The sequence below is a fragment of the Ovis canadensis genome, chromosome 8 (genome assembly GCF_042477335.2).
Source record: "Ovis canadensis isolate MfBH-ARS-UI-01 breed Bighorn chromosome 8, ARS-UI_OviCan_v2, whole genome shotgun sequence".
Taxonomy (NCBI): Eukaryota; Metazoa; Chordata; class Mammalia; order Artiodactyla; family Bovidae; genus Ovis; species Ovis canadensis.
The window spans coordinates 24,808,906-24,835,330 of record NC_091252.1 but is presented as its reverse complement, the minus strand read 5'-3'; the positions used below and the strand labels follow the sequence as shown (position 1 = coordinate 24,835,330).

The 26,425-nt window shown below is 36.5% G+C and overlaps 1 protein-coding gene across 1 annotated transcript in view; it reads left to right on the top strand.

Annotated features, from left to right (window-relative positions):
- NKAIN2 (sodium/potassium transporting ATPase interacting 2) overlaps positions 1 to 26,425 on the top strand; it is a 1,202,246-nt gene that overhangs the window by 655,241 nt on the left and 520,580 nt on the right. The window contains exon 3 of the mRNA XM_069599113.1: positions 15,602 to 15,682. Coding sequence (XP_069455214.1) covers positions 15,602 to 15,682 — 81 coding nt within the window. The remainder of the gene's footprint in view (positions 1 to 15,601; positions 15,683 to 26,425) is intronic.

Below are 26,425 nucleotides of genomic sequence, written 5' to 3'. Positions count from 1 at the left end.
ATATTCAGTTTTCATTCCAATTCCAAAGAAAGGCAATGCCAAAGAATGCTCAAACTACCGCACAATTGCACTCATCTCACATGCTGGTAAGGTAATGCTCAAAATTCTCCAAGCCAGGCTTCAGCAATACATGAACCGTGAACTCCCTGATGTTCCAGCTGGTTTAAACAAGGCAGAGGAACCAGGGATCAAATTGCCAACATCTGCTGGATCATGGAAAAAGCAAGAGAGTCCCAGAAAAACATCTATTTCTGCTTTATTGTCTATGTCAAAGCCTTTGACTGTGTGGATCACAATCAACTGTGGAAAATTCTGAAAGAGATGGGAATACCAGACCACCTAACCTGCCTCTTGAGAAATCTGTATGCAGGTCAGGAAGCAACAGTTAGAACTAGACATGGAACAACAGACTGGTTCCAAATAGGAAAAGGAGTATGTCAAGGCTGTATATTTTCACCCTGCTTATTTAACTTATATGCAGAGTACATCATGAGAAATGCTGGACTGGAAGAAACACAAGCTGGAATCAAGATTTCCAGGAGAAATATCAATAACCTCAGATATGCAGATAATACCACCCTTATGGCAGAAAGTGAAGAGGAGCTAAACAGCCTCTTGAAGAAAGTGAAAGAGGAGAGTGAAAAGTTGGCTTAAAGCTCAACATTCAGAAAAGACGATCATGGCATCTGGTCCCATCACTTCATGGGAAATAGATGGGGAAACAGTGGAAACAGTGGCAGATTTTATTTTTGGGGGCTCCAAAATCACTGCAGATGGTGACTGCAGCCATGAAATTAAAAGACACTTAATCCTTGGAAGAAAAGTTATGACCAACCTGGATAGTATATTCAAAAGCAGAGACGTTACTTTGCCGACTAAGGTCCGTCTAGTCAAGGCTATGGTTTTTCCTGTGGTCATGTATGGATGTGAGAGTTGGACTGTGAAGAAGGCTGAGCACCGAAGAATTGATGCTTTTGAACTGTGGTGTTGGAGAAGACTCTTGAGAGTCCCTTGGACTGCAAGAAGATCCAACCAGTCCATTCTGAAGGAGATCAGCCCTGGGATTTCTTTGGAAGGAATGATGCTAAAGCTGAAGCTCCAGTACTTTGGCCACCTCATGGGAAGAGTTGACTCATTGGAAAAGACTCTGATGCTGGAAGGATTGGGGGCAGGAGAAAGGGACGACAGAGGATGAGATGGCTGGATGGCATCACGGACTAGACAGACATGAGTCTGAGTGAACTCCGAGAGATGGTGATGGACAGTGAGGCCTGGCTTTCTGCGATTCATGGGGTCGCAAAGAGTCAGACACGACTGAGCGACTGAACTGAACTGAACTGACCTGAGGGATCTTTCCAACCCATGGATTGAACCCATGTCCCCCTTATGGTAGGTAGATTCTTTACCTTCTGAGACATGAGGGAAGCCCCAAGAGAAATGAAGTTTCCTTAATTCATCAGCCTAAAATAAGATAAAATATATGTATTTTGACATGCATCTGTACTTGGATGTTTTTAAACAAAGCACAAAAAATAGTCATTTTTAAAGGTTGTATTATTAGATTTACCCAACTAGGGTAATTTACATATTTTAGAAGGTTGTTTACCTGACTATTAGACTAGCTTTGAATTTGATAGGCTTGGGGACTAATAAAGCTAAGAAGAGATTAAAACATTTTTGGTTGGAAGAGACAAGATATTTTCTAATTTCAAAAGGAAACTGGTAGATTATGCTTAATCAATATTCTCACCACGACACACCTACCACATATGCTTAATGAAGCATATTTTCATAAATTTTGAAAATGCCACGGTTAACTTCCTCCTTTTAGCTCTTTAGAGGGCCTTGTTTTCCTTATTTAACTATTATTAATATGTTCCATAACATTTTTCATCCTTCTCAAGACATAGATGTTTTATATTTCTAGTGAGACAGCTAACACTCTGTATTTTTCCTCTTTGTGTGTCCCTTAAGTTAAGTCTTGCAGATTGCAAAAGGAAAAAAGAAAAAACTACATCTGATATGTGTGCTTCCTCCATGGATAGTCTGAAATATTTTACTTACTTTAGGTGTCATACCAAATTACTTCTCTGTTTAGTTGAATATGTACAGTCTTACCAAAGCAAATGGTTGAGTATTTCTCCAGAAAACAAGATATACATGAAAAATGTTAAATGGTAATTATCCATTTTTGCATATTAAAGGAATCAGAAATTTTGAATGTGCACAGGTTAGAGTGGGACACAAATCTGCCTTCCCTTCATTTGCTGCTAACAGAATCCCAATATGTGTATGGTTGTCAGAAGTCAAAGTAGAGTCTGGCCCATGGGATGAATTAAAATTGGCATAAAACCACCACGATAACCCCAATTCTCTTTGCCAGTGATTGGGTTTAGGAAAGGAGGCAAGTAAGACAGTTCTACTTAATAAGATGTAAGGAAGTCTGCTGAGTGCATTTGGGAATTTTTTTCTTGTCTTTTCCAAAAGAATAAAATATTACAGAAGGAAGGGATCTTTTCTGCCCAGCACTTTCTGCCTGTAAGTGTTAATTGTATGAGGATTTAAAAGAAAATCCAAAAAGTTATAGACCTAGAGCCACAGCAGCATTGTGCCTGCCACACACCACTTCCAGACGTCATGTATAAAAAAAGAAAACCCTAGTCTGTAAACCACCTGTAGTTCAATATTTATTACTTGCAATCAAAAGCTTTCCTAACTGAAATGGTTGGTTTTTGTTTTGCTTTCATTTTTATCCATGTTACCACAGTGATTCTGAAATTAATAATTTCAGCCTTGCTTTTGAAATAGTAAATGAAAAGCTATTTGACAAAGTGAAAAACGAAGTGCTTCAATGATGAGAAAAATAGTATGTGGTTTTTCATGACTAACATGCACAGATATATTAACATCTATAAATTTGGAACTTCATTCTCTATATAAGCATTGCAATCTAAAAGGTATCCAAGCACCTACTTTAGAATACTATACTATCAATATATATTTATGTTTATTTGTGGCTACTGAGTTGAACTTTGCCTCACTGATGTGTCCCTATTTGCTGTAATTGCTACACAATTAATTGGATCATATGTGTGATATTCAGAATCACCCTCTTGATGACTATAACGAATATAAAGACAAGTGGGGAACCAGCTACCCTGTTGAGCAGGCTGAGCAAGCCGACTTTATTTTTGATGCATTAGCATGACTTGTCCTTTTGAAGAGAAAGTTTGTACTGGGTACGAGTTTTCAGAGCAGAACTTCCCAAGAGTGTCACAGCTAATAGTTTGCAGATGTATTAGCATGTTGAGCTCTTCAGGAACCTGGGGTGATCAGAACCCCTGAGTCAGTCACGTTCAGTTGCATGCCATCTCCTTTGTTTATATCATTGAGCTTTCCAAATAGTGCCATTGTCTGTGTGTGTTATGAATTCTTAAAGCACAGTTGAAAGGTTATAATTCAATATATGGTTAATCATATATCTTTTTAAAATCTTATTGCTTGTTAATAAGGAGAAGGGATTCAACATTTTTAGGTATGCTGCTGATGCTGCGTAGTCACTCAGTCATCTCTGACTCTTCCTGACCCTATGAACTGTAGCCCGCCAGTCTCCTCTGTCCATGGGGATTCTCCAGGCAAGAATACTGGAGTGGGTTGCCATCCCCTCTCCAAGGGAGCTTCCCAACCCAGGGATCGAATCCAGGTCTCCCTCATTGCAGATGAATTCTTCACCATCTGAGTCACCAGGGAGGCCCAAGAATATTGAAGTGGGTAGCCTATTCCTTCTCCAGATGATCTTCCTGACCCAGGAATTGAGCTGGGGTCTCCTGCATTACAGGTGGATTCTTTACCATCTGAGCTACCAGGGAAGCCCCTAGGTATGCTAGGATACATTAATAAACTAGAACCATATATGGTTTCAGAATAGCCATAACAGTCATAAAAATATATACATACAGCTAAAGGTAATGGTTTCCACTCAATCTGTGGGATCAAATATGGCAGTATTCACTAGGGGTTAAATGCTAAAAATTTCTAAATTACTAAAAAGTGATACTGAAGAATATTTGGATGGACATATTTTAAACAATTAATAATTTAAGACCTTTCTAAATTTTCAAGGTAATTGTGATGGCTGATAAATTTAGGACTGCTGTTTGTTTATTGGAATTCTTTTTTTTTTTTTTTTTTGCCATACATTGACATGAATCCACCACGGGTGTACATGAGTTCCCAAACATGAACCCCCCCCTCCCACCTTCCACCCCATATCATCTCTCTGGATCATCCCCATGCACCAGCCCCAAGCATCCAGTATCCTGCATCGAACATAGACTGGCGATTCGTTTCTTACATGATAGTATACATGTTTCAGTGCCATTCTCCCAAATCATCCCACCCTCTCCCTCTCCTTCAGAGTCTAAAAGTCCACTCTACACATCTGCGTCTCTTTTGCTGTCTCGCATACAGGGTCATCATTGCCATCTTTCTAAATTCCATATATATGTGTTAGTATACTGTATTGGTGTGTTTCTTTCTGGCTTACTTCACTCTGTATAATCGGCTCCAGTTTCATCCACCTCATTAGAACTGATTCAAATGTATTCTTTTTAATGTCTGAGTAATACTCCATTGTGTATATGTACCACACATATACATTCATCTGTTGATGGACATCTAGGTTGCTTCCATATCCTGGCTATTATAAACAGTGCTGCAATGAACATTGGGGTACATGTGTCTCTTTCAATTCTGGTTTCCTCAGTGTGTATGCCCAGAAGTGGGATTGCTGGGTCATAAGGCAGTTCTATTTCCAGTTTTTTAAGGAATCTCCACACTGTTCTCCATAGTGGCTGTACTAGTTTGCATTCCCACCAACAGTGTAAGAGTGTTCCCTTTTCTCCACACCCTCTCCAGCATTTATTGCTTGCAGATTTTGGGATCGTGGCCATTCTGACTGGTGTGAAGTGGTACCTCATTGTGGTTTTGATCTGCATGTCTCTGATAATGAGTGATGTTGAGCATCTTTTCATGTGTTTGTTAGCCACCTGTATGTCTTCTTTGGAGAAATGTCTATTTAGTTCTTTGGCCCATTTTTTGATTGGGTCATTTTTTCTGGACTTGAGCTGCATAAGTTGCTTGTATATTTTTGAGATTAGTTGTTTGTCAGTTGCTTCATTTGCTATTATTTTTTCCCATTCAGAAGGCTGTCTTTTCACCTTGCTTATATTTTCCTTTGTTGTGCAGAAGCTTTTAATTTTAATTAGATCCCATTTGTTTATTTTTGCTTTTATTTCCAGAATTCTGGGAGGTGGATCATAGAGGATCCTGCTGTGATTTATGTCGGAGAGTGTTTTGCCTATGTTCTCCTTTAGGAGTTTTATCATTTCTGGTCTTACGTTTAGATCTTTAATCCATTTTGAGTTTATTTTTGTGTGTGGTGTTAGAAAGTGATCTAGTTTCATTCTTTTACAAGTGGTTGACCAGTTTTCCCAGCACCATTTGTTAAAGAGATTGTCTTTACTCCATTGTATATTCTTGCCTCCTTTGTCAAAGATAAGGTGTCCATAGGTGTGTGGATTTATCTCTGGGCTTTCTATTTTGTTCCATTGATCTATATATTTCTGTCTTTGTGCCAGTACCATACTGTCTTGATGACTGTGGCTTTGTAGTAGAGCCTGAAGTCAGGCAGGTTGATTCCTCTAGTTCCATTTTTCTTTCTAAAGATTGCTTTGACTATTCGAGGTTTTTTGTATTTCCATACAAATCTTGAAATTATTTGTTCTAGCTCTGTGAAAAATACTGCTGGTAGCTTGATAGGGATTGCATTGAATCTGTAAATTGCCTTGGGTAGTATACTCATGTTCACTATATTGATTCTTCTAATCCATGAACATGGTATATTTCTCCATCTGTTAGTGTCCTCTTTGATTTCTTTCAGCAGTGTTTTATAGTTTTCTATATATAGGTCTTTAGTTTCTATAGGTAGATATATTCCTAAGTATTTTATTCTTTTTGTTGCAATGGTGAATGCAATTGCAGAATTGCAGAATCCAACAACACATTAAAAAGATCATACACCATGACCAAGTGGGCTTTATCCCAGGGATGCAAGGATTCTTCAATATCTGCAAATCAATCAATGTAATTCACCACATTAACAAATTGAAAAATAAAAGCCATATGATTTTCTCAATAGATGCAGAGAAGGCCTTTGACAAAATTCAACATCCATTTATGAAAAAACTCTCCAGAAAGCAGGAATAGAAGGAACATACCTCAACATAATAAAAGCTATATATGACAAACCCACAGCAAACATTATCCTCAATGGTGAAAAATTGAAAGCATTTCCCCTAAAGTCAGGAACCAGACAAGGGTGCCCACTTTCATCGCTACTATTCAACATAGTTCTGGAAGTTTTGGCCACAGCAATCAGAGCAGAAAAAGAAATAAAAGGAATCCAAATTGTTTATTGGAATTCTTAATATTTTAATGATATGATATAATTTTCCCAACTAAATATGATCAATCCATTATATTGATAATGACTATTACCTTCTTTTCCCCTTCCTTGCTTCCAGAGTTAGTTGCAATAAGAAGTTACTTGAATTGTATCTTTCTCTAGGTATTTAACCTATTTTGACATTTTTTAAACAAATCTGTAAATATTCTAAATGTGCCAATTTCTGTATCCTAGAACTTTATGCAATAGCTTTTTATTGTTAGAATGTTGGGAATACCCTAAGAACAGGTTGAGACTCATTGAACAAGAATGTTTTTTTCCAGTAAAGACTTTCACAGTAATTACATAAGGCATATAAGTAAAGCAAGAGTCCAACATGTCTGAGCAACTAAGCATAACACATGCCATTCAAGAGATCAGCAAAGGACTGATTCTGGAGCAGCAGTGTAATTGCCCCACCCCCACCCCCAAAAAAAGTGGATCTTAATTTTGAAGATAATTACATTTATTCACAAGTACTTAGGTATTATACTCCTCAGGGTTACATTTCATTGGCAGCTCAGTGGAAGGGAGAAGAGAAGATTTGGATAGGTGTATTAGTTTCCTAGGGCTGCTGTAACAAATTCCCTCAGACTTTGTGAATTAAACCAACAGAAGTTCATTCACTCTCAGTCTAGAGTCCAGATTCTGAAATCAGTATCACTGAGCCCAACTCAAGGCTGATACTATCTACAGAAGCTCTAAGGGGAGATCTAATCCCTGCCTCTTCCAGAGTCTGGGAGCTACAGTGTTCCTTGGCTTGTAACCATGTGAAAGTCATCTTTAAATCTGTTTTGTTCATCATGGAGCTTTCCTAGTAGCTCAGTTGGTAAAGAATCTACCTGAAGTGCAGAAGATCTGGGTTCGATCCCTCTGTTGGGAAGATCCCTTGAAAAAGGGAATGGCTACCCACTCCAGTATTCTTGCCAGGAGAATTACATCGACAGAGGAGCCTGCCAGGCTAAAGCCCATGAAGTCCCAAAGAGTTGGACATGACTGAGAAACTAACATTTTCACACTGTTTATGTGTGTAAGATAACCATCTGCCTTCCATTGATGAGGATACCCATGATTTCTTTGAATATTCTACGAATTTTCCAATGTTCATTGAAGGACTGATGTTGAAGCTGAAACTCCAATACTTTGGCCACCTGATTTTAAGAACTGACTCATTTGAAAAGACCCTGGTGCTGGGAAAGAATGAAGGCGAGAGGAGAAGGGGACAACAGAGGATGAGATGGTTGGATGGCAACACTGACTCGATTGACATGAGTCTGAGTAAACTCCAGGAGTTGGTGATGGACAAGGAGGCCTGGGATGCTGTAGTCCATGGGGTTGCAAGGAGTCGGACACGACTGAGTGACTGAACTGAACTGATGATTTCTTTGGGGGCACCCATATAATCGAGGATAATCTCCCCATCTCAAAATATTTAACATTATATCCACAAAGACTATTTATTATTTATTTTTATTTTATTATTATTTATTTAGCTATATAAAGTAACAAGTAATATTAATAAATTCTGTCATTTTTTGCATGAGAAGTTGGGTACATCAGAGCAACATAAAACAGTGTTAGATATATAATTTTTTTTTGAATTCACATTTATAATAGTTTTTTTAAAAATTCATTCTAATATCATCTTGACTGTGATTTTTAGGTTTCTAGATAACCAGAAACTGAGGCAATTTCATTTTCTTTGGTGTTACTGGGAAATTTCAACACAGGAAAAACCACTGTTATTACAGTTCTTTAACTATGATTTCAAAAAGGAAGAATATCGAAAGAGATGAGTTTTAAATTGTTTGCTGACTGGAAGGAAATGAATGCGCTTTTGTGATGCCATTTCTAGGCACAAGGTGTGATGAATATGTGACAATAAAACACAAGTTGCCTTTTAATAGATTGAAGATTTTTTTTCCTCTCACGTATTACTTTTAGCTCTATATATTACATCATAAAACTCTGCTATACGAACAGATATACATGAATAGAATTACTGTCTAATTCTTAAACTGCATGAATTTCAGCTTTTAAAAGTGTAGGTTGGTATTTTCTCACTAATTCTTATGTTTTTTTAGCCTTTCAAACCTCTTATTTGCATATGTCAATTAAGATGTTCCTATATAACTTGATTTATTATTATTTCACTCAAAAGCTCTTTCAATGGAATCCTTCTAGCCTTTGGGCTATAAATATCCTTGTCTGAAATATGTTGCATGAATTGAAAGAAATTAGTTATATACAGGTGTCTTCATGGTGAATGAGTATCATTTTTTTTTCAATCTAAGAGAATTATTTTCCGCTTTTTGTTTCAAGAATAGAATGCCTTTGGGGATTCTGTTTTTATTTGGAGTTGCATAAAATTTAATAGCCATGTTTATATGTTCATTAAAATGATGCCTGTTGGATATTCTAACATTTATAGTCTGTCTTAGAAATAGTCCATTTAAACAAAATATTTTCAGGTATGATTTAATATGTCAAACTGAACTGAAATTTCTATGCAAAATCCAAATTTATAGGAATTGATCAAAATAGAATAAGAAAAGCACAAAAAGTTTAATGATAATTAGTTGAATAACTTTTAGTACATCATTGCATTGCAACATATGTTACAGAATATTAAATGAGATATTTTAATCAAGTGCAAAAAAATTCAGGTAACAGAATATAGAGAAAGATTCCTGTGGTAACATATATGACTGAAAAATGCACTAATAGAAAAAGTATATATGAAACACACTAAAATGATACAAGTGATTATATCTAAGCATGGTATTTTTCTCAATTTGCTATATATGATCAAAACTTTAAATATTTTCTACAATAAGAAAATTCTAGAACTGAGGGGAAATGTAATCTTATAAAATAAACTGAAATTATGCAGTCTTTAAAATGTGTCCATAGACATAAAATCACAAGGAAGTGTGAGTATGTAATAGCAGCATTGGTAAAATAGGAAGGTAGAAACCTGCCTTTCTCTTTGATCTGCACTGTAATCTATGATTAAAATTGGATTTTTATCCAATTCTGGCTGATTATCAACTTAATTATAATAGCAGTATATTTTATTTAATGTATTTAGCATGTTTTATTTCTTATAATTGAACGTTTCTATAGCATGAAGTAGAGGTAATAGGATTTATGAATTAGGAGAAAGGATTTATATCATAAAGCAGGCAATCCCTGGTCATAATATGATCAAGAATTAGAAAATAAGCTGCTTTATTTGGGCTGCTTTTGTTCTTTTGTATCATAACAATGGATGAGAAAGTGATGAGAATGCCTAGGCAGAATAAATGATGCTATTGTTGAAGATGAAAAAATAAAGCTAAAATAAGGGCTTCTTTTGTGGCTCAGACAGTAAAGAATTCGCCTGTAATGCAGGAGACCTGGGTTCTGTCCCTGGGTCGGGACGATCCTCTGGAGAAGGGAATGGCAACCCCTGCCTGTATTCTTGCCTGGAGAATCCCATGAACTGAGGACCCTGGTGAGCTACAGTCCATGGGGTCACAAAGAGTTGGACACAGCTGACAAACACTTTCATAATTAAGTTTGAGCAAAAGATGAATATAGTCCAATCATTTTTACCAGGGATATTTATTTTATAAGTACACATGTATCTATGTCTATTAAAGATATTTTCATTGTTAATATTATAACACTTGACTGTTGATAATTCTAAACTGTCAAATAAATGAGCTGTTTTAAAGACATGATTCACTAATCTTAGGAATGCTTATAATGAACTATGATTATGTCACACCCCAGCCTGCTTACCTTACTCACTGTATTTCCAGTACCAAGCTTTCACTTCTCAAACCCTTTCTTTTGTGTTTGGCCATTTAGTTTTGCCCTTACTTTATTCTGAGCAATGAACATTTTCAGCAGTTAGATGAAAGCATCACTTGAAAAGCAGCCGAGTTATGATTTATGATTACATAGACTTATCATTTGGGATTCCCCAGTGGCTCAGGGGTAAAGAATCCATCTACAATACAGGAGTCATAGGAGGTGCTAGTTCGATCCGTGGTTTGGGAAAATCCCCTGGAGAAAGGCACGGCAACCCATTCCAATATGCTTTCCTGGAAAATCCCGTGGACAGAGGAAACTGGCAGTCCTAGTCCATAGGGTCGCAAAGAGTTAGAAACAAGTGAAGCTACTGAGCACTCAATCTTATCATTTAGGGCTCTCAGTCCTCACAATACATGAATGATCATAGTATTCTCATGAAAATCAAATCTGTAATGGGTATAAGAAGTTCTTCTGAAAATGAAGATTTTTTCCCCCCATATTGCTGCTCATTCATTGATTGATTACAAAATATTTATTGAATACCTATTTTGTACCAAGAATTAACTTAGAAACTTACGGGTATAAGTATACATAGAAATAGTCTTTTCCCTCAAAGAACTTGTCATTGTGCAAAGGACAAAAAATATGCAAATAATTAGATATAAGACATTTGGAATGAAATTTGAGTAAGCCGGATCTTCAGTTCAGTTCAGTTTAGTCGCTCAGTCGTGTCCGACTATTTGTGACCCCATGAATTGCAGCATGCTAGGCCTCCCTGTCCATCACCAACTCCCCAGGTTCACTCAGATTCATATCCATCAAGTCAGTGATGCCATCCAGCCCTCTCATCCTGTCGTCCCCTTCTCCTCCTGCCCCCAATCCCTCAAAGAATCAGGGTCTTTTCTAATGGGTCAACTCTTGGCATGGGGTGGCCAAAGTATTGGAGCTTCAGCTTCAACATCAGTCCTTCCAATAGACACACAGGAGTGATTTCCTTTAGAATGGACTGGATGGATCTTGCAGTCCAAGGGACTCTCAAGAGTCTTCTCACACACCACAGTTCAAAAGCATCAATTCTTCAGCATTAAGCTTTCTTCACAGTCCAACTCTCACATCCATACGTCACCACTGGAAAAAAACATAGCCTTGACTAGATGGACCTTTGTTGGCAAAGTAATGTCTCTGCTTTTGAATATGCTATCTAGGTTGGTCATAACTTACCTTCCAAGGAGTAAGTGTCTTTTAATTTCATGGCTGCAATCACCATCTGCGGTGATTTTAGAGTCCCAAAAAATAAAGTCAACCACTGTTTCCACTGTTCCCCCATCTATTTCCCATGAACAGATGGGACCGGATGCCATAATGTTCGTTTTCTGAATGTTGAGCTTTAGGCCAACTTTTTCACTCTCCTCTTTCATTTTCATCAAGAAGCTTTTTTGTTCCTCTTCACTTTCTGCCGTAAGGGTGGTGTCATCTGCATATCTGAGGTTATTGATATTTCTACAGGCAATCTTGATTCCAGCTTGGGCTTCTTCCACCCCAGCATTTCTCATGATGTACTCTGCATATAAGTTAAATAAACAGGGTGACAATATACAGCCTTGGCATACTTCTTTTACTATCTAGAACCAGTCTGTTGTTCCACGTCCAGTTCTAACGGTTGCTCCTGACCTGAATATAGGTTTCTCAAGAGGCAGGTCATGTGGTCTGGTATTCTCATCTCTTTCAGAATTTTCCACAGTTTATTGTGATCCACACAGTCAAAGGCTTTGGCATAGTCAGTAAAGCAGAAATAAATGTTTTTCTGGAACTCTCTTGCTTTTTCTTGATCCAGCGGATGTTGGCAATTTGATCTCTGGTTCCTATGCCTTTTTTAAAACCAGTTTGAACATCTGGAAGTTCACGGTTCACGTATTGCTGAAGCCTGGCCTGGAGAATTTTGAGCATTACTTTACTAGCATGTGAGATGAGTGCAATTGTGCGGTAGTTTGAGCATTCTTTTCACAGCTATTTGTAAGGCCTCCCCAGACAGCCATTTTGCTTTTTTGCATTTCTTTTCCAAGGGGATGGTCTTGATCCCTGTCTCCTGTACAATGTCACGAACCTCATTCCGTAGTTCATCAGGCACTCTGTCTATCAGATCTAGGCCCTTGATCTACTTCTCACTTCCACTGTATAATCATAAGGGATTTTATTTAGGTCATACCTGAATGGTCTAGCGGTTTTCCCTACTTTCTTCAATTTGAGTCTGAATTTGGTAATAAGGAGTTCATGATCTGAGCCACAGTCAGCTCCTGGTCTTGTTTTTGTTGACTGTATAGAGCTTCTCCATCTTTGGCTGCAAGGAATATAATCAATCTGATTTCGGTGTTGACCATCTGGTGATGTCCATGTCTTCTCTTGTGTTGTTGGAAGAGGGTGTTTGCTATGACCAGTAGGTTCTCTTGGCAAAACTCTATTAGCCTTTGCCCTGCTTCATTCCGCATTCCAAGGCCAAATTTGCCTGTTACTCCAGGTGTTTCTTGACTTCCTACTTTTGCATTCCAGTCCCCTATAATGAAAAGGACATCTTTTTTGGGTGTTAGTTCTTAAAGGTCTTGTAGGTCTTCATAGAACCATTCATCTTCAGCTTCTTCAGTGTTACTGTTTGTGGCATAGACTTGGATTACTGTGATATTGAATGGTTTGCCTTGGAAACGAACAAAGATCATTCTGTCATTTTTGAGATTGCATCCAAGTACTGCACTTTGAACTCCTTTGTTGACCATGATGGCTACTCCATTTCTTCTAAGGGATTCCTGCCTGCAGTAGTAGATATAATGGTCATCTTAATTAAATTCACCCATTCCTGTCCATTTTAGTTTGCTGATTCCTAGAATGTTGACCTTGACTCTTGCCATCTCCAATTTGCCTTGATTCATGGACCTAACACTCCAGGTTCCTATGTAATACTGCTCTTTACAACATCGGACCTTGCTTCTATCACCAGTCACATCCACAGCTGGGTATTGTTTTTGCTTTGGCTCCATCTCTTCATTCTTTCTGGAGTTATTTCTCCACTGATCTCCAGTAGCATATTGGGCACCTACAGACCTGGGGAGTTCCTCTTTCAGTATCCTATCATTTTGCCTTTTCATACTGTTCATGGGGTTCTCAAGGCAAGAATACTGAAGTGGTTTGACATTCTCTTGTCCAGTGGACCACATTCTGTCAGAACTCTCCACCATGACCCGCTCGTCTTGGGTAGCTGATCTTACTGGATCATAAAGCAGGGATACACCATTTCCAACTGGGTATCACTCAAGAGATGATACTTATATTGACCTCTGAAGAAAAATAGAATATTGATATGTGGTAAGAGGAGTATTAGGAAAAAGAAAAACTACTAAAGGATAAAGAATAACACAAAATGGCTCAGAGGTCAGAAATATCTCTCCACGTACATGGAAGAGTAGCAGTCCAATACATACGTAAGTCACAATGGCTTGAAGAATGAACTGAAACGTGTCTGAAAGATAACATGGTACAATATTCATGGAGGTTCTTGAACTGTAAAATAAAGATTTTGGAACTTACTGTATAAATAATGGGAGTCATTGGTATTTATTTAGCAGAGAAATGATGTAGAAGCCTCTTGTTTCATCTTTTTTTTTTAATCACACCTGCTGCTCTCTGTGTTTATAGTACCCTCCCATGGTAGTCCTTGCAAACTCTGATTCACTTATTTGGTAAAATCCCTAAGTTATCTTGGTTCACCTCTAATGGAAGGTGTTTCAACTCTTCTGTTAAACTTCACAGGACTACCTCTTCTCAGAGTACTTTACACACTTTTGCTATCTTTCTTCCTTAAGTTCAGACTAGTCAGACTTTATTTTTGGGGGCTCCAAAATCACTGCAGATGGTGATTGAAGCGATGAAATTAAAAGATGCTTACTCCTTGGAAGAAAAGTTATGAACAACCTAGGTAGCATGTTCAAAAGCAGAGACATTATTTTGCCGACTAAGGTCCTTCTAGTCAAGGCTATGTTTTTTCCAGTAGTTATGTATGGATGTGAGTGTTGGACTGTGAAGAAGGCTGAGCACTGAAGAATTGATGCTTTTGAACTGTGGTATTGAAAAAGACTCTTGAGAGTCCCTTGGACTGCAAGGAGATCCAACCAGTCCATTCTGAAGGTGATCAGCCCTGGGATTTCTTTGGAAGGAATGATGCTAAATCTGAAGTACTTGAAGGTGGCCAGTACTTTGGCCACCTCATGGGAAGAGTTGACTCATTGGAAAAGACTCTGATGCTAGGAGGGATTGGGGGCAGGAGGAGAAGGGGACGACTGAGGATGAGATGGCTGGATGGCATCACTGACTCAATGGATGCGAGTCTGAGTGAACTCCGGGAGTTGGTGATAGACAGGGAGGCCTTTCGTGCTGCGATTCATGGGGTCGCAAAGAGTCGGACATGACTGAGCGAATGAACTGAACTGAACTGAACTGAACTGATACATCTTTTTATGATTCTTATATAAGAAGCATCTCTTCTGATCTGCTTCCTTTACTTGCCTTGAACTCAGGAAGAATGTATCATTGGTCTTTTATCCCCATTGTCTTTCTAGCATGTTGCTAAAGAGGGGCTTAATAAATTTTAGCTAACTGAATGCTCAGGACTGTGTCTTGGTAAGAAAATTTTGTCATTGACAAAGACAGTACCCTGAATATGACAACAGAATAGAATTAGAGATAATAACTAGATGGTCACTATAATTGGGGATATCAAGAGGATAAACTAAGATGAAAAAGATAAATGGAAAAAAAGATACCAAAGAGAGAAAGATGATTAGATGGGACAGAGATATGAAAACTGATTTGAAGATGATGCTAGCTAACTTGGGGAAAGGTTACATGTTATCAAGCATTGAGTTGATCTTGCTAAAGGAAAATAAGAGTTCTCCTTTTGAAGGATTGTAGTTGATACATCTATTCAGGCATTATTTTTTTAATGTCTAGAAACCATAACCGTTCCCCCTGAAAACAGAAATGTGGGCTGCTATCTATTTTGTCTAAAAAAAAAATGAAGACATTATCGCTAAGCTAGTTTGAGTTGTAACACTATAGTTCATACCAGTGAGGGGAAAAAAAAATCAAACTAGAGATAAATGTACATCTCATCCTGTTTCTTAGACAGAAGTGATATCTAATATTCCCTATTAATCTTTAAGATTTGGTGTTCAAAAGTTCAAGTTCTATTTAAATCTTACTCAGCTGATTTAAAATTAATTATGTTATTTCTCTCTTGCTTTTCTACAGTATGCTGTCTGGCTAGTCCTCTGGGTTACGTGGAATGTGTTTGTTATCTGCTTCTATTTGGAGGCTGGGGACCTCTCAAAGGTAATTTGCCATCTGATTTGCCTGAGTCATCAGTTGTGTGTTAACAAGCCTCTTCCTAAGTAAGGCAGGCTTACCCTGCTTTTGTCACTTAGATGCACCTCATACGAAGGTAAATCGAAAGCTGTCCTCATCTATCTCTCTGCATTTCTACAATCAAAGAAATATTTCAGTGTGTCACAAAAATGCCATTTATTACTTTAAGCAAGCTAAAGTAAAATATTGATTACTACAATAAGAATGTGTACTTTTAAAACATTGACTCATGAGTGAGTTCTGAAGCAGAGTAGGAATTTTATCAAAAGTAAGATCTTGAAGGTTTTCTGAAATCACTTAGTTTGCTTCTTATTCTGCTGAAGACTTACCTAATTAGACCCCAATAGCAATGTAATAATTCAAATAATTAATGAGTTTTAGTTGAATAAGATTGTTACCAGAGGGATATAATTTATCACATAAATGAATGAAATAAATATTTTGTTCCAAAACAGTCTCGGAAAGACTTAAAATACTTATATTTTCATCCAGGTTTCATTTTGTGCTGTACTTCTATGAGTGCGTGTATGTTTCTGTATTTGCATGTGTGTCTTGCTATTATATTTCTAACATAAATGCCTTTACTATTGAAATAGTGCAGTTTGTACATCTCCAAAACCATCATCCTTCTTCTATCGAATGCAGTTAACAGCAAATAAGTCAAATAAGATCATCCATTCAAAACAGTACCAAATCCTACTTGAGACACTGGAGAGAGTTGTAAACTTGTAAATTTTCATAATTATTTTAAAAGAGATTATAAAAATGTTCTTTTACTTCTCTATTGCTTAGAGCAGAAAGATGATGCAAAGATGTTGACACTTTTAAAACCCAGAGATGACAACCTGCTTTAAAAGGCTAAAAGAGCTGAAAGTGGCCAGGAACTCTGTTCACAGGGCTAGATACCTTGATGCGTGGGGGATGGGGTCATGGTAATTCACATTTCTAATCTCGCATACAGGCACTTCACAAAGCTCTTTGAGCATTTTCAAGTCTGTTTGTTTATTATTTAACTATGATCCTGAGTATAAATAATCTTGATTTTTTTTTTTTTTTTACGAAAGCAAATGATGAAAGATAAGAGGGTGACACTATCATATGAGATAGACCCCAGGCTTCTGGAACCTGTAGTTTTAGGATCATGTTTAGGACAAGTTCTCACTGGGACCCTCTGCTGTATCTGCCCTGGTGGATGGCGTTTCTGTGATTCTCACCAGGCATCATACTCCACACTCCTGGCAGCAGGCGGGCCTTTCCTGAACATGTCGTGACCAATGAAAACGAATTATTCAGGTGACTCTCAGAAGGACACTTAATTTTCTGCTTAAAGTTCACATTTCTTTCAGGCCAGAAAAGCATGCATGCTTCCCAGGACTTGAATTCCTTGCCCAATTTATACACATTGCTGTAAAATGTAATTTCTTCAAAGAGATTCCTCACTAAAATGACTTTCAATGACATTTTCAATGAAATAATCACCTTAATCATTGGAAGACAGGTAGTTAGGCGTATTGGCTAAGCAAGATGATCTCTCAGATTTGAGAGTTTGTTTAATATTAATAGAGGAGAGGTTTGAACCAGGCTGGCTGCACAAATGTTGTGTAATTTTGCTTCCCACTCCACATGATGACTGTAGGCACTGGATAAAGCTTGTGATCTCATGACCTTGGACGTGGGCATTGGAATTGAAGTGAGGGTATATCCTAAAACAGCGTTCCAGAGAGTTGAAACCCAAGTTATTAAGAATTCTGCTAATGCACACAGGCAGGTAACAGCTGTCCCTTGGCAGTGAAGCAGTTAATAATATATTTTTCTTTTCATCTTATAAACCAAGGCTAGACTCTGCAGAGCACATGAAAATTTAATAATTTCCTTTTAACAAATAATCTAAAGGAAAACTATAAAGGGCACAGTTATATTGTTATCTGTTCTGAGTTTTTCCTCCCTTTTCCTGCTCAAAGGGCTTGAGAAAGATGTATTTATGCCATTTAATTCTTTAGCTTCTGCAACTGCCTCACATTCTTCAAGTAATAGAGTGCCAGAAGGAAGCAATGGTGATTGAAAAATGTACAGATATATGAAAGCTTAAAAATGGGGCTCCTGAAACTGCTGATAATACTTAGGTTATAGAATATAAATGGCTTTATTCCTTCACCTCCCCCCAAAAATTGTTTGACCATATGAATGGGTCAGATTGTTTGAGGCTAAAAGACAAACATGAGAAATAAAATCAGGGAGGACATTCTGTGGTCTTTATGTATGTGAGAGAGTGTGTTTATTTCCATAAAGCATTTTGTAAAGGAGTTAATTCTTCATAATGAATATTGATAAGAAATAATACAAAGTAGTACAGTATTAAGGCAAACTTGAGTTACCCATTAGAGTTTAGAATTTTGTGTTTTCTTATTCCAGTGTCTTTTCTACTTTTTATGCTAAACTATCTGCCATGTACTTATGAGAGAAACAGATATTAGTGTCATTAATGAATACCTTCAGGAATGAAATGACTTAATTATAATAATATATACACACGGCTGAATGGGTTGGTCTTCCGCTTTCTTTGTATCCATAATTGTATAGACAATATTTTTCCCATCAAAAATTCTGTGTAAATCCAACATCATTATTACAATATGAATTAATATATTTTTATTATTATCCCCATGAGATATAAGCAAAAATAAAACAAATCAATCAGAGAAAGTTCTTTTTAAAAATTTTATCTCAATGATATTAATAAAACATTGTAAATGTCATATAAACCAACACTTAATATGGTAGGAACAAATAAACATATAGCTTACATAAAAACCATTTCTAAACATTTACGTTGTATAATAACTGATTTCTGCACTATTTATATTAATGGTTTAGGTATTAGTGTTGTGACTAAATATTCTGAGGGCTTCCCTGGTGGCTCAGATGGTAAAGCATCTGCCTGCAATGCAGGAGACCCAGGTTTCATCCCTGGGTCTTGAAGATCCCCTGGAAAAGGAAATGACAACCCCCTGGGAAAGTCCCAAGGACAGAGAAGCCTGGCAGGCTACAGTCCATGGGGTCACAAAGCGTCAGACACAACTCAGAGACTAAACCACCACCAAATATTCTGAAACACCATACAGTTTGTTACTTCCTAGGATGATATTTTAATATATGCTCTATTAATGAGACAGAGATGGCATTAATTTTTAACCTAAAATGTTTGCTAACTTTGTAGGCAACTGCCTTTGAGCATTAAATGTGACCTGGACTATTAGACTAATAGTTTCGTGAATTCCTCAGGTAGCTTAGTCTGATTATTTTATGGGATTATTTTGGTCAGTTGTGATTTTCTTGCTCACATGTCAAATAGAAATGGAACTAATTCCAGTTGTTAACCAAATTGAGTTATTTTGAAGAAAGAGATCTGCTATTCTATAGTTAACTTCAAAGTGCCTTGTTAGAAGGAAAACACATAATATGTGTTCACTTACTAGCTTCATCACCTGGGAAAATGAAATTTATGAAATGATTTTCAAATAGTTATACTCAGGAAAACAATATTAGTGCTCTCCTGATACCTGCAAAGAAAACTGTATTCTGTTGGATGTGTCACAGTTATAAATTATTCTTAGGCTGAAATTATATCTTAACACTTTTATTTATGTGACTATCTTGAGATCTCAGTTTCTATTTTGGTCATTTATGGGCACCAGCAGTGAAAGATAAACCCTTTATCTTTAGAAATAAAATAATTTACTTACAGATCATGAAATGTAACCAAAGGATTATTTTACACTTAAAACAATCCGATTTGTTTGTATTTAGCCCTTTGATAATATGGATGCAGGTATATATCTCATGTTTCATTATATTACCAGAAACTTATCTTGTTAGACATGACCAAAGGAATAAATTATACTTAATGAATGCTTTTAATTAGCAGTGTCTAGAAAGCTGTAAGGTTTTAGTAATTCTGATAGTTGCTTTTGCTATTTAGGTATAAATTTTCATTTAAAATGTCGATATATAAAAAAGCTATGTAAAAATATGGCCTATTTAAGCTTTGAAGAATAAAATTGCACTCCTGCAAACAAAAGCTATGGGAAGAGAATAAAACCTGTCATATACTGTAGGCAATAGGGAACAAATCCTAAAAACCAGTTGCAAGTGCTCTGTGAAATGAAGTGCTATTGCATCAATCCCAGGTTTATTCCTTTTATTAAAAAATGAATTATTCATTTAAAGAGGTATCTGATACTTGGATATTTTCTGCTGAATGAAATCAATGCTTGTATCAAGATTTGCTTTTATGATTTCATATGGGAAAAGGTGGTATGGAGAGTCTCATAATTATTTTTTAATTTGAATTAATGATATTCAAAAAGTAAAATACCTGTTCACTTACTAATAAAACAAGAATACCTCTGCTAATTGATTTAAGACTAAGTTTAATAAATATCAAGATGACAGTTAATTGGATTCATATTTTTATCTTGCTTTTCTTAAAATGCATACAGTCTAAGAAATTATGAATTAAAATGAAATATAAAAATTATTTCCCAAATCATCACAATAGATTTTGCTTTTAGATGTAGGATAAATGTCCTACATGTTATCAAGAATTGCATATAGTATAATTTTCACCCAAATAGAAGTGAACTAGCTGCCTCTGTTCTCTTGTTTCCTATTGTAATTCAGTAAATTAAACTGCTTACTTTCCTAGTTCCACAATTCTCTTTTCTTTGCTTACTCGTTCCACTTCCTTTTAAGGCCCTAAAGCAAGGAATAAGGTCTTTGGATCTTTCTCCTTCTCTGTTTACTTTCTTTCACTTGAAAATGCAATTTACTGTCATAATTTAAAGTATCATCTATACACATATATCTGCCTGACCTTGTTGCTAAGTTAAGGTCCCACATCTCCAACTTTCTGCTTGTGTCATGTCAATTCCATTGTCACCTTAAATTCAACATGTCCCAAAGCATTTATCATCACCCCCAAAAAATCCGACTTCCTTAATTCACTTCTTACTCAGAGAAAAGAAAAGCAAATTGTTTTCCAAAATATGAATAAAAGAGGAAATGAATTGTTTTGTGTTGGGAGGGCTATAGCAATCTTTTTAGATTGACCATGAGATGAAGCAAGAAGTGCATGTTATTATTCTTCATATAGTCTTTTTATGTGTGTGTGTGTGTGTGTGTGTGTGTGTGTATTATAAACTTTGGACAATAACAATTCAAAAACAGTAGAGGGGTGCTGATGGAATGATACTTTGTATTAGTAACCGCCCCTAAAGAGATGAATTGACCTTTAGAAGATGCTGTATTCTCTGGGGGCATTTGCTAATTCTGGCTGGGGTAGAAGTGCTGAGTTCAGGCTTCAAACCCATAGAAGGCTGTTTCTGGACTGTGTATAAATCAGCACAGCTTTAAAGGAGAGGACCTCAAGCACATGATCAGTTTTCTTCTTTTCAGAAAAAACAATTTTCTTCTTTTCAGGCAATAAGAACTAAGATAATCCATTAGTAGCAAACATTCAATAACAAATTCCTATGCGATGATGTTCTTATTTGTTCATGGAACATGCTTTGCATTTACAGATTAGATTACCTTTAAGCAGAGCACAGAGAAGTTCTCTGGTTTCTGACTTCCTTTTAAGCAGGGATCCCAGTGTAGATTGTGATGTGTGTACATATGAAGATTTATTACTTAACACTGACTCCACCCAAGGTGTCAAGTGAAGCAAAAAACTGGATTACCAAGAGCTCTGGTGAGAATTTATACTTAACTTCATTTTTAATACCCAAAGTATATATATTCATCTTATGGCAGAATTCTTCCCCAAACCTCCCTGTATCTTTGTCCATGGTTGAGATGACTAGACCATGAAAGGCCCTATATCTAATACTACTTTATTTGCATATTTATTTTAAAATTATAATTGAATTTCTAGAAGATGAGGAGCCTTATTCCCAGGGTATTGAAAAACTGATATGCTCCATGAGGCTCTCACTGAGAGCTACAAAAATATCTGAGAATTCCCACTTGGATTTCTACCTTCTTTACTCTCGTGGTTAAAACAATGTAAACCATTTCACAATTCTACCATTTTTTCTAATATCTGAGTTGCTTTTTGTTTCTCTGCAAGAACTAGATGGCTATATGGTTTTGATGACTCCAGGAAGTTAACTGTTCTCATTTGTACTTCCTTACTTTGATGTCATTCCTCTTCAAGGCAAGAAGGATATCCCTGATTCACTAGGTGAAGTTTCCAAATGTTAAGTATGAAGAATAAAAGCACAGAGATTAATATTTCAAGATAGTATCCTGCTGGAAATAAAAGAAAGCAGATACAAATGTGGTCTAAGCAAGTGCCATTCTGTTTGTCTCAAAGCCTAATTAGAGATCATTCTAGAACATCAATTTTTATTCTATGCCACATTAAAGCAACTCTGCTTTTTATAGATTTATTATTCACAGAGCCATGTAAAAAAGAAAAGAACCTGCTTCCATTAAGAGTTCTAAGGCTTTACATTTAGAAATATTTAAAGTTAAAAAAAAAAAAAAGAAAACAACTGTATTTTTTTTAAACCCTGGAGTAACTTGTCTAGATTAGAATGACCTCATATGAAGTGGGCTCTCAGATCCTAAAGTAGTGAGAGAATTGACTTGAGAATTATGTCCAGTTCAGCATGGTGCACACCAGCCCCTCATGTGCTACCAGTCTGTGATAACCTTATCAAAGTCCCCTGATTCACTATAAACCATCATCCTAACATAACCCTTGGAACACATTTGGCAGCTAAATTGGGATTGACTGTTGCCAAATTAGCTTTGGAGGGCAGAATGTCAATCGCTTTGTCTGTGAATTCACTCAGGGACAATGGATGCTTTGATGAACTGTGGGAAATTATATAAAAACACAACTCAAAGGATATTAAATAGTGAAATAAATCAATTTTTTCTGCTTCTAGCATCCAAGGTTATTGGCCAGAGAGAGCAATAAGTGACTATTTTCCATGCCTTTCATATGGTAACAAATCTTCTCTATTCTGTCCTGTAGTTACAATTTACATGGAAAAGGCAGTTAAAGTTTTGGCTTGTAGTTCAGTTCACTACAGGTAACCAACAAGCAATGTTTGGTAAACACTGTTATTAAATGTAAAGCAATATGAAGAAAGTAAGACTGTTTAATAAATCTGTACTGTTTGAGAACTGAATGAAGAAATTTTGAAATATTGAAGTTGCTTTTCATTCCAACATAGCACTCAAAGTGTTACTCCCACTCTTCCTCTTTATAGATTTGTTTTCCACACTTAAAAAAGCAAAATGTGTGTACAGCCTGATGCATCCAGAAAAACAGCTTAGAAGGGTAAAAAGAGGAGGATGATTCACTAATAAACAGCCATTTATAGAATTATAATTAGATTTTTTTTCCCTTCATTAGCACGTGTAACCTGCTAGAGGAATGCATCTAATGGTAATTGGAGGACTCTAGGGTTTTCACACTCACAGGTAGTGTAATATATAAAACTGAAGTAATTAAGAGGTATTTCAAAAAATGTCATATATTTCATAGTGCAAAAACTAGGCATTTTGTAGTGAAGTAGCTGCTGATACTGTAAAGACACTCTGTCCCTTTTCCACTCTGCCAGAAAAACCTCTAGTGACAGGTCCTCAAATCTTGTATTTGATGAATCACAAGTGAGAATGAGTTTGGTGCTCTCAATTAGTCCCAAGAGGGGAACCAATATCTCACAGTTTGGCACACTCAACAATTGCTCTTGAAGAGAGCTGCAGCTAGCCGGATACTCCAAGGGTCTGCGGCCGTCCTGGGGGTGGGCCCAGTACAACAGATTCAGCAGGCAGCCTGCAGCTTGGATGGACTCAAACTTTTGCACTGGGTTTTATGAGCACTGAGATTAATCCATTAAGCGTTTTGTATATCCAGACCCCCTTCTACTCACTTTTTAAAGCGTTTGTATTGTATGTTAACTGTGGCGTCATAGTGTGAGGCGTAATGAGTCCAATTCTTCTTGTCCTCTTGCTTCCTGTTTCTTTCTTCTCAATAGAAAAAAAGCTGAGTTTATTATTACCAAATAGCCAAATAATTAGGACTGCTGGGTCTTTTTTTCCTCCTAAGTTGTTCTTCAGAAAATGTAAAGCCAGAAACACAGCTTTGAAAGCAAAGATAGCAGAATATTATCTAATGAATGGGAATGAATACTGTAAAAACCATAAGGAATTAATGGCTTATGAAATAATGATGAGAGCACTTCACTGCAGTCTGCTAACCTTGGAAAGATGGGCCCTCAGTCTATGACTCATTCCATCGTTTATTAAGAATGCATTAAGAACAGGATTCTTTCAGAAAACTGAGAAAGGAAAAAAAGTAAACATGTCATAAATGTGATATATCAGAGTTATAACACTTTCTGAGTTTAGATCTCTTTGCTGGTTGTAAGCATTTTATTTTCTAAATGATCCCATCCTTTTGAGTATTGCATAAGATCAAATCTCTCTACAGGGACAAAAGTGTCATGATCCCATTTGGAAAACACTATCAAATAGTAAAGTGAAAATAAAAATGAAGCACAAACTCTAGTATTTTCCCTGATAACTATGGAATTACTAAATTTGAAGACATATGAAGATTGAATAAGGAGGGGAAGAAGATAATTGCAAATTTAACAAAGGAGAAACTGAAATTTATTGGTAGTGGCAAAGTAATGTAAATGATTATATAAAGTATTATTAATGAAAGAAATTTGGCTTCAGTATTTCATATTTTCACAGAGTATTTTGCACTCTAAAATTTTTATTTGACCATGTTTCAGAACAAATTTCAAGGTATGCTCTCTTAGAATGTGTTGGAAGAAAAACAACATGAAAAGACAAGACTTGGAGTAGCATATGCAGGCAGGCAGTCTGTGACATCTCTCACCTCTCAAATCTCCAGGGACTGTTGAATCTGCGTTTATTTTTCCTGCAGCTGTCCACTCACTAGAGAGTTGCCCTTCCAAGAGCGAGAAAAACCAGTCTTTCAGACTCACTAGAATTGCTGTCCTTAGGATTTTTAATGATTTTTTGTTTTTCTTAATTGCTAAACTGCTTAAAAGAGAGGAAACTCAAGTTTACTTCAAGCTGAAATGAGGAAAAAACATGTTTTAGAAAATATTTTAAAAATATGCTAATATGTATAAAAGACTTTGCATTATTTTTTTCTGTATTTTCAGCATAAAACCCCAATTTAGGTTTCAAAATTACACACATCTAAATCACTGGCAAATATTATTCTGTACCATTATTCTATTTTTATCCAGCCTTTATTTTAATTTCTATATCTTATTAATATACTCCCCTTAAAATTAAATAATAGATTTTTATTAAAATATTTGAGTGTCACAGGTTGATTTTTCTATTTGAACTTGAAACAGTATAAATATAAAATAACTCATTTTTCTCAGCTTTCTGAAAATGTATGAGGTTGGGACATTATTTTAAGCACAGAGAGACTTTGAATAAGCTAAGAATTATATGATCTAATTTCTATTTATGAAATGTCACCATGGATGTTGCAAAAATACTCTGTAAGGGGACAAGAGTGGCAAAATGGAAATCAGTTTGGATACTTTTACATGTAAGTTGCAGATGCTTTTGGACTGGATTGACGAGATAGCAGTGGTGATAGTGGATATGTGTATGTGGGCGCCATTTAAGATGAGATCTAGTTGTGTTCTTGATATGATACAAGGTTAAGATAACAGGATTTGCTAAAGCTCCTTTGCAGGGTGTAGGAAGAGAATGGTCAGGATTGGCTTTCAGGCTTGTAGTCTGAGCCATTTGGAGATTCTTGTATTTCCATTTATTGAGCTGGAAGCAGACAGAGGACAGATAGGAAAGGAGGAAGAATATGTGCAGAACCAGTTACTCTATTTTGTCCACATTATAATAGAACTTCCCACTAGACATCCTAAGTAAACAGTAAGATGTGAGTCTTGTACCCAAAAGAGGTACTGAATCATAGACATAAATTTGAGTCATCAATATATAAATGAACTTTAAAGGCACAGGAAAGAATGAAATCTCTTAAAAAAGACAGAGAAAAGAAGAGAGCTAAACACTTAAAGACTGTTCTTCAGGGCTTTAAACTTCATAGCTCCAGCAGAGAAGGATCCAGAAAAAGAGACCAAGGGGAAATGGACTGTGAAGTAAGAAGTCAGGAGACTTTAGTGTCCTAGAGGTTAGGTTAAAAAAAAACAAGATGGAGGGAAGACAAATTGTGATAAGAATGAGGATTGAAAACTGAATATGAAATATGGCAAGATGGAAGCTACTCTTGACTTTGCATACAGTGATTTTGTGGACAAATAGTAAAGAAAGCTTTATGAAAGGCTGTGAGGGGAGGAATCAAAGACAGTAAAGCAACTACTTCAAGGACTTTTGGCTATGAGAAGCAGAGAAATAGAGCTACAGCAAAAGAAACAGGGTAGTCTAGGGTTTGTTTGTGTTTATATGTTTTGTTGAGTGCAGATATCGGAGAGTATTTGTATGCCAGTGGAAACAGTCTACTGAGAGGGAGAAACTCATTGATGTAAGAGATATCATAAGTTCTTCAGCAGCTGAGAGAAGACAGGATCCAGGGCTGAAGTGAAGGATTTGACCTTACACAGAACAGGGACAATGCGTCCACTACAAGGAGAAAATGTTAGCTGACAGGTATACATGCAG